The 8,550-nt window shown below is 55.0% G+C and overlaps 1 protein-coding gene across 1 annotated transcript; it reads right to left on the bottom strand.

Annotated features, from left to right (window-relative positions):
- Positions 1 to 282: 282 nt before the first annotated feature.
- On the bottom strand, positions 283 to 8,550 carry SNX20 (sorting nexin 20). Its single transcript, XM_039242350.1, has 4 exons — positions 8,445 to 8,550; positions 5,121 to 5,260; positions 3,503 to 3,654; positions 283 to 1,534 (listed from the first exon to the last, which is right to left on the bottom strand). The coding sequence occupies exons 2-4, from the start codon at positions 5,248 to 5,250 to the stop codon at positions 866 to 868; spliced, it is 951 nt and encodes a 316-aa protein (XP_039098281.1). The 5' UTR covers positions 5,251 to 5,260; positions 8,445 to 8,550; the 3' UTR covers positions 283 to 865.

Here is an 8,550-nt window from a genome sequence, read left to right as displayed (position 1 = left end):
TTGCCCTATAAATGAAAACCCACCCAGGTAAGGAGGTGCATAATCCTAATCAGAGAACCGTTGGCAACTTCTCTTCCTAAAAATGCCTTGTTTCAGGGGCGCCTGGGTGGCTCAGTTGGTTAAGCCTCTGACTTCGGCCCAGGTCACGATCTCACAGTTCCTGGGTTCGAGCTCCGTGTCGGGCTCTGTGCTGACAGCTCAGAGCCTGGAGCCTGTTTCAAATTCTGTGTCTCCCTCTCTCTCTGACTCTCCCCCACGCACACTGCCTCTTTCTCTCTAAGAAATAAATAAAACATTAAGAACATTTTTTTTTAAATGGCTCATTTCACAGAATCCTCTGGTAGGATTATGTTCTAGCCCAGTGTCGCTACACCCTTCAAAGGGCCCCATACACCCCATCCCAGAGACGAAGTTGGCCTTGAGGAGCAGTGGATGAGCTTTTGTTTTGCCAAGTCAGGTCTACACGCTGAGAGGGAAGAGCCGGAAGGTTTAGGATAACAGTGAAGATATCCGCAGGCGAGGTCAAGGGAGAAGGAGCAGAGACGAAGGGCCAGCTGGAGACAGCCGTCCGGACGAGATGGGTTAAGCTGTGTCCTTGGTGTGCAATGTCACCCTCCCCTCCCGCTACCCACAGAAGCCTCAGGAAGACGGATCTCACCCTCCAGCGTTTCGGCAGCTGGGTTTGTGGTTTTGAGATGAGGTGAGCCTGGCATGGAAGGGACACAGGACGCAGTCTGTTCAACACAGATGGGAAAGTGGAGGACCAGAAGAAGGGCTTGTCAGAGGTCCCCCAGCAACCTAGGGCCCCACGTGGCTCCTCCCCCTAAACATACCCCCCCATCTCCAGCCTGCCTGCCAGAGGGGCTCAGTACAGATATTCCCGCACAGTGAGTTCCTTCAGGGTGAGCCCCCAGGGGGTGGGCTTGCGCAGCTGGCTCTCCTGCAGCCTCTTCTGCAGCGACACGAAGTCTTTGCCCAGCGTGTAGGCCAGGCGGATCATGGCGTCCAGCAGGGGCGCGTAGTAGCGATGGCCCTCCCGGGCCTGCAGGCACTGGAGCGCCCTCTCGCCCACCGCGAAGGCCTCCGCAGGGCGCTCCAGGTCCCGGTGGCACACCAGCATGGCGCAGAGGGCCGGGACCACCGTCACGGGGCAGTGGGCCGTCAGCTTCTCCTGCAGGGGCACCACGCGCACCAGGATGTCCAGGGCCCGGGTGTACTGGCCGCCTCGCAGGCAGCCGAAGGCCTCCCTGAGCTCCGGCCGGGTTAGGAAATCGATGAACTCGCGGGATCGCCGGACACAGCGGATCGAGTAGAGCAGACTCAGGTACTCCTTGAAGGCCAGCTTGCGCTCCGAGATCATCTCCTGCGTGAAGTTGCCCATCAGGTGCTTCTTGGGGAAGACGACATCCTCAATCTCCTCCCGGAACGTCTTGAGGAGGTTTTTTTGGAGCGTCTCAAAGTCTGAGTAGCGCCGCTCCAGCACAGCTTTGTTGCTGTCAAAACTCCCTGTCTGGATGACGACGATTTGGTACATCTATGGTGCAGAGAGAGAGAGAGAGCATTTGACTGTATCCTAACGGGAGGTTTTCACTGACAGAGTGAGCCCCAGCAAATAAAATATAATGATGATCATAATTTAAAGCATCCCCTGAAAATGCGTTATCGCTATACGCAATTCTGTTTCAAATTGTCATCAGCATCTCTGAGCTAGAAAAGCGAATCATGACAAGAGTCAGCTCAATGGAGGCGTCTCGTGGGACAAAGAGCACATGAACGGGGGTGGGGGCCGGGGGCCTGAGCGTGCCCCCTCCCCTTGCCTTACATTGTCAAAACCCGGCCTCAAGTTCCTAAACGGGGGAGCTTGGATGAGATCCTTGTTTTCCAAGTGTGGAACATGTGAGAGGTGGCTTTAGGCAGTACGCTGGCGGTGATGTTATATGGTAAGAAAATTATTGCTTTTCAATTCTCGTTCAGCCAGAGAACGCTGATTAAGGGCACAGGCTGCCGGGGTTATAATTCCAGCCCCCCCCCACCCCCCGCGCTCTGGCTGTGTGGTCTTAGGTAGGTACTTTACCCTCCCCGAGCCTCAGTTTCCTCATCCATAGAGCGAGGGCAGAAGTAGTGCCTCCCTCACTGGGTGAGGATGAAGTGAGTTAGTGCGCTGCAGGGATGGGGGACTGCGCCCACCACGCAGTCGGCACTGTGTCCCCATTGTTATGATTCTAGTCCCAATTAGGGGGGCAGTGCAGGGGGAAGGGTCCTACTTGGACATTAACATAGCCCCCAACACAGGCGAAAACACCATTTAATTAATTAATTTAATTTTTATTTTATCTTTGCACACACACTTGTGTGTGCAAGTGGGGGAGGGGCAGAGACGGGGGGGGGGGGGGGACAGAGGATCCCAAGCAGACTCTGTACTACAGCAGTGAGCCCGACGCCGGACCCAAACTCACGAACCTCGAGATCATGACCTGAGCTAAAGNTCCAAAATGATTGCATCTCACAAATTTTATTTTCTTTTTTAATTTTTAAGATTTTAAAAATGTTCTTATTTTAGAGAGAGAGAGAGAACAAGTACAGGGGGGGTAGGGGGGGGGGGGGGGGGCGGGGACAGAGGATCCCAAGCAGACTCTGTACTACAGCAGTGAGCCCGACGCCGGACCCAAACTCACGAACCTCGAGATCATGACCTGAGCTAAAGTCAGACACTTAACTGACTGAGCTACCCAGGTGCCCCTAAAATTCCACTTTAACAAAAAAAGCAGCCCCTGAACCTAGAACTTCCCACCAGCCAGCCTGTGGTATAACCAGCTGGAATCTAATAAGAGCATTTAGCTTTCCTTGTACTTACTTTTATAATTACCTTTTCTTTATGCTCTGTGATGTTGGTTTCCCTTTGAAAGATATTTAGGTTTTTTTTTAATTTTAAATTATTTGATTGAGAGAGAGCGAGCACAAGCCGAGAAGGGCAGAGAGAGAAGGAAAGAGAATCCCAAGCAGGCTCCACACTCAGGGCAGAGCCCTACAGAGGGCTTGATTCCAGAACCAAGGATCGTGTTCTGAGCTGAAATCAAGAGCCCAGCCACCCAGGCGTCCCTTATTGCGTGTTTTCAAAAAGTAATCCAAGATAAAGAAAATATATTATTATCATCACATATCATTATTTTATATAATATGTAATCATTAATATTATTCTTAGTTATTCATAAGAAGATAAAGGACTGGGGGTATCAAAACCTGTGGCGAAGAGACACAGGCGGTTAGTTCTGGATGACCCGCACTTCATCTGGGCCGGCGACTCACACATCTACAATCCTCACAGCTCTGAGCACACGCTGAGCGCCAGATCTTGCTTTTTGCCTCCGTTAGAACTCTGCGAGTCAACGCGCGCGCGCCCATTTCACAGCTGGGAGAGGCGAGGCCCCGCTGACTTGCGCGCGGCCGGGAAGGAGGCGGTGTAAGGCGGGCGCTCTCTGCCGGAGCTCCGACGTCCACTTACCACGAACTTGGACATTGTTCTCTCCTCGATGCGGGCCGACGCGACCTCAAAGAGCAGCTTGACGCGCCGCCAGCAGCGCTTCTCCTTCCGCCAGTACTCTTGCAGCTCCCCGGTGGTCATGCTGGAGTTGGGGCTGGGGCTGCTGTGGGGGTCTGCAGGGGCGGCACCCTTAAGCACCTGCCCCAGGTCCGTGCACTTGGGGGACAAGGGGTTGGGGACACGGCTGCGTCTGTCTGGGACGCGGCGTCGGAATCCGGGAGAGAGCCCTGCGCACCCCCTCCCCGGCCCCGCCCACCCAGACCCCGGGGCGCGCCACCTGCCGGCCTGAAGCAGCACCGCTCCACCCGCCGCCCGCACCGCCAGCCAGCTGGTTTCCCCGCTGTGCGATGCAGCTCCTTTGTGTTGCACCAGCCACTTCCGGCCTGCAGCTTGGCCACGGGCGAGCCCCAGGCTCCACACAAGCAGGGCGGTGGTGGCTGACGGTGGTGGCTTGTTCCTTTCTGCTCTCCCTACGGCGCTGCCGCCATGCGGTTGCCCCGGGGGCCCCTGAGCGCCTACCGGGCGACCAGCGGAGGGAGCCACTGAGGGTGCCGGGCTGGGGCTCAGCCTCGTGGGCCCCTCCGGGCTCTTCCCCCTCTCACTCCCCACATTCCACCTCGCTTTTGGCTTGCGCAGGCCGCTCCCGCTGCCTCCAATGCAACCCTCCTGTTTGCCTACCTGGAAAACGCACAGGGCTGTGTCTGCGGCCTCCCTTGGGCCGAGAGCGCAGTGAGCGCTTCCGAGAGCCTTGGGAAAGATTAGAATCCTTCCCCACCGAAATGCACAGATCACCGTGCATTTGCTTTCAAGAGATGTGCGGCTCAGGTGTCCTTCAAGACCCAGCCCATATGTCGCTTCAACTGTCCCCTTGCAGGAGAGTAAGAGCCTCCCTCCTTGTCCCTACAGTCTTGTTTGGTGACATCGCAAATTATTTTTCACAGACCTGTTTCCCTTCCACACTTGAGGGCCCGCGGTATTTGGTTTGTTCGTGTTTCTCCAGGGCCCTGCGCAAGGCCAAGGACAGAGCAGGTGCACAATGAAGAACGCATGAAGGAGGAAACAAACCTGCTCCAGGACATGACGCTATGGTGGACACTGTCATGCTGGGCATTCACTGTTCTGGAATTTCCCACTGGCTTCCTACCATGAGCACCTAGAACTCGCATTGAGGGCTTCCTTGAGCCAAAGTGGTGTGTTCTAGGGCTTCCCTCGGCTGATCTGGTGAAGGGTGGGACTGTTGGATAGGAGCCTGGTCTCCTGAACTCTTGGATGGGACGACTCTGAGATGTGTTCCCTATGTCTTGCAGAGGACCCCCTCCGGGACCGAGCCCAGTTGCACCCCAGCAGTAATCTGTCCACCAACACCCTGTCCTGGCTTCCTGCCCTTCCTCTCCTCCATTTACCGCCCACCCGCTATGACTCCTGGGACCATCTCCCAGCAAAACGACTGGCACCAAATTCTTGGGTCAAGTTAGGAAAGCTGGCCCCCTCTCCCGTGGCATCTGTTGACGTGCCCACATTTGTATTTCAGGTGTCTTCAAACCTCTGTCTCTGCCCCAGCCCCGAGCCCCAAGCCCACCTAAGTGCCCATCAGGTCGTGGACATGGGAGCTCTGGGTCAGTGGCTGGTGCTTCCTGCTTGGTCCCCGCGGTGCACTGGGTTATGGGTCCCATCCATCCGGGGCTCCCAGGGTGCTCAGGACTCGCCATTGCTCCAAGGCTGCCAGGGGGACAAGATAGAACAGTGAGTTCCCGCTCGTGGGAGGGAGGGGTTCCTGGTGGGTCCTGCAGTGCTAGGATCTGTGTCACAGTCCCCACTGCCCACCGAGCTGTCCGCCCAGCTGCCGCATGTGAGGCCCGGGTCCGCCCCTTTCCGGAACCGACAGGTCCAAGCCCTCTCTTACTGTCACTATGCTTATATCATCGAGTTGCTCTGAATCTGATTTCAAGCAAAGTCAATGTCTTTAGGGATTGCTTGGGAGCAAAAATGCTGTCTTGTCCAGAAGAACGTCCCAATGGAGTCATTTTCTGTTCCATTTGTAAATAGAATCTCAGCGTCCAAAGCAGAGATACTGATGTGTATCCTTCCCATCTGTCTCCCCCTCCCTCTCTAGGCAGACACTTACTGACTACTTATGGAACACACTTGGTATGCTCCTAGGTTCTTCACATCCACTTATTTAACGCCCACAAAAATCTGTCGTGACTCCCAATAACAGAAGAGGAAACTGAGGTTTAGCCCAAGGTTAGGTGGCTGGTGAGCAAACCCAACGAGCAAAGCTGAGTGTTTGTGACGTGCCAGGTCGTGCTCTGTACTCAACACCCACTTTCTCACTTAACTAATTCTGTGTGCAGAAGGACTTTTAGCTGCATTTGGTAATAAAGGAACTGAGACTTAGAGTTGCCCACGATCAAAGCTGGTATGTGGTAGGCAGGACCCAAATGCAGAATGGTCCTCTCCACCCTCTTCAGGGCGTGGGGGTGGGCAGCCAGGGGGAGCGCTGGGGGCTAGTTTACGCAGTAAGTCTGTCCTTGACCCAGATCAGCGAACAAGATGACCTGGTGCCTGGACTTCTCTGGGCCTCAGTTTCCTATAATTGGGTATAAGAACGGAGCCTGCCTTCACGACGCTGTTTTGAGGGTTAAGTCCACAGCTCAAGGCTCCACACATACCAGGCACTGTATCATAGTCCCTGCTATTTATTATTATTATAGTTTATTTATTAATTTGGAGAGAGAGAAGGCACGCACATGTGAGCAGGGGAAGGGCAGAGAGAGGGAGAGAGAGAGAATCCTAAGTAGGCTCTGCTCTGTCAGCACAGATGTGGGGCTTGAACTCATGAACTGTGGGATCATGACCTGAGCCAAAACCAAGAGTCAGCTGCTCAACCAACTGAGCCATTCAGGCACCCCTATTTAAAAAAAAAAAAAAAAAAGATTTTAAAAAACCTTTTTTAAAAACACTTATTTATTTTTGAGAGACAGAGACAGAGCATGAGTGTAGGAGGCATAGAGAGAGAGGGAGACACAATTGAAAGCAGCTCCAGGCTCTGAGCTGTCAGCACAGACGTGGGGCTTGAACTCACGAACTGTGAGATCATGATCTGAGCTGAAGTCGGACGCTTAACCGACTGAGCCACCCAGGCGCCCGTAAAGATTTAATTTTTAAGTAATCTCTACATCCAACATGGGGCTCGGACTCGTGACCCTGAGATCAAGAGACTCACGCTCTACCAGCTGAGCTAGCCAGGTGCCCCCGTCCCTGTTATTAATATCTGACACATGGTAATACTTCGAGAAATATTTGAAAAGTCAATGACTCTAAATTGAAGTGTAAGTGGGAACAGAATTGAGGCACAGAGCAAGGGCATGGCTTGAGCCCTCCAGAGCCTGCCTGCACACCTCATTTGCCTTTTCTCCCTTTAAGGAGTCACCCCTTCCATCCTGACCAATTGTAGGTCTGTATGCAAATTATTTAGTATCTCCAGGCCTCAGTTTCCCCACCTCAGAAGTGTGGCCACAAGCCCAGTTCTGCTGATGAGAAGATGGATGGCAAAGGACAGGCTCTCTATATTCTGGTAGGTGCCCAGGCAAGGTGGTGAGTGGTCCACATGCTTTCTTAGTGGTCCCTGGGTGGCCAGCATTCTGGGAAGCCCAGTGTTTTCCTGTGGGCACGCCTATGTCCCTGCCTCAGTTGACTCCTCCATAAAATGGGTGATGGCCAGCCTCGGTGGCCCCCACCCCTCCAGCCCTGCTATCCTGATCAGGCAGCTGTCACCGGGTCAAAGCAGGGCACAAGTTGCCCAGAGGCCCTGTGAGACCCCGGAAATAATGGCCTTGGCTGAACACACCAGTAAGAGCTGGGAAAGCTGAGCTTGGGCCCAGGGCTTTGAATAAAAATCCAATTCAGGAGCCAAAGCCAGTTCCTTTGTGTTTTCTCTTTAGAGGGTTGGCTGGGAGTCACCATGAGAGGAGTGAGAAGGAGAAAGTCATGCGTCGGTACACGCACAGAGCCTTGGACAGCTTCCCGTTCCTCTCTAGGCCTCAGTTTCCTCATCTGTGAAATGGGGAAAGCAGCCCGTCACTCCCAAAGCTCTGTGGGGACAACCACGCATGGGGTTTCTCTGGGGACCACTCTCCTATCCCCATACCCTGCATAGCAACGATTTCTTGATTTTATGAGAAAATCCTGCAAATGCTGGTGCTGTGGCTTGGGGTCCTGTGCTGGGCCCAGGAGACAGAGCAGCTTCCCAGCCCCCGGCCCCGTCCAGCAGTGTGTGAGGCCTTTCTCCTCCTTCCCTCCCGGGCCCTGAGCACCACTCCTCCCTCCCAGGGCCGCCCCTTCCTATCCAGGCCTTCTTCTGCCGGCTGTCCGGGGCCACCTTCAGAGCCTGTGCTACCTTCCTGGGGAGGCTGCTTTCCAGTGGACTGAGGCTCCCATTGAGCAGAGGAAAGCCCGGCCCGGGAGACAGAAGGTCCTGGACATTGGGTGGGCGCACCCCCATTTGGGAATCTCCCGCGGGGGCTGGTTGGGGGTCCCAGGAGCTCATACCAAGCAGGTTTCCTGGTTCTTCACAATAAAGAGTCCCTTCCGGCAGGTTTGGGGGTGGGCCCTGACTTCTGCATTTTGCACGGGCCCTCCCCCCAAGGCTGCCTGGTCTCCCGTTCTGTGTGTAACTTATTCTCTAGGCTCTACACGGGGTGTAGAAGTATCTCAAAAGAATTGAGCTGATGGAGGGTCGGGGATCTGCTTCCTGTTCTACCCCGGGGAGCTAAGGAGAGCCCCACACGTAGAGGCTCAGCCCCGCCCTGCCCCCAGCAGGTACTGGGGCAGGGGGCACAGGAGGAGGGGGCTCGGGCCACAGGACGGCAGAGCCCCACTGAGGTTGAGATCAAACACTGACCTGAGGCCTCTGATTCCTGTGTGGGGCCGGGGGGGGGGGGCCAGGAGGGGTGTCACATGGCCGGCTTCAGCTCTCCCCTCTTCTAGGCTCCAGCGAGGCCGCCGCT

This window comes from Hyaena hyaena, unplaced genomic scaffold (genome assembly GCF_003009895.1).
Source record: "Hyaena hyaena isolate Hyena2069 unplaced genomic scaffold, ASM300989v1 scaffold_7, whole genome shotgun sequence".
NCBI lineage: Eukaryota > Metazoa > Chordata > Mammalia > Carnivora > Hyaenidae > Hyaena > Hyaena hyaena.
This window is presented reverse-complemented; position numbering and strand designations above follow the sequence as displayed.

Coding starts and splice junctions, on each gene's coding strand:
- SNX20 (XM_039242350.1), bottom strand. CDS start 5,250: ATGGCGAGTCCTGAGCACCCTGGGAGCCCCGGATGGATGGGACCCATA. Junction 3,655..5,120: donor ACGACCTGATGGGCACTTAG/GTGGGCTTGGGG, acceptor CCGCCCCTGCAG/ACCCCCACAGCAGCCCCAGC. Junction 1,535..3,502: donor GAACAATGTCCAAGTTCGTG/GTAAGTGGACGT, acceptor TCTGCACCATAG/ATGTACCAAATCGTCGTCAT.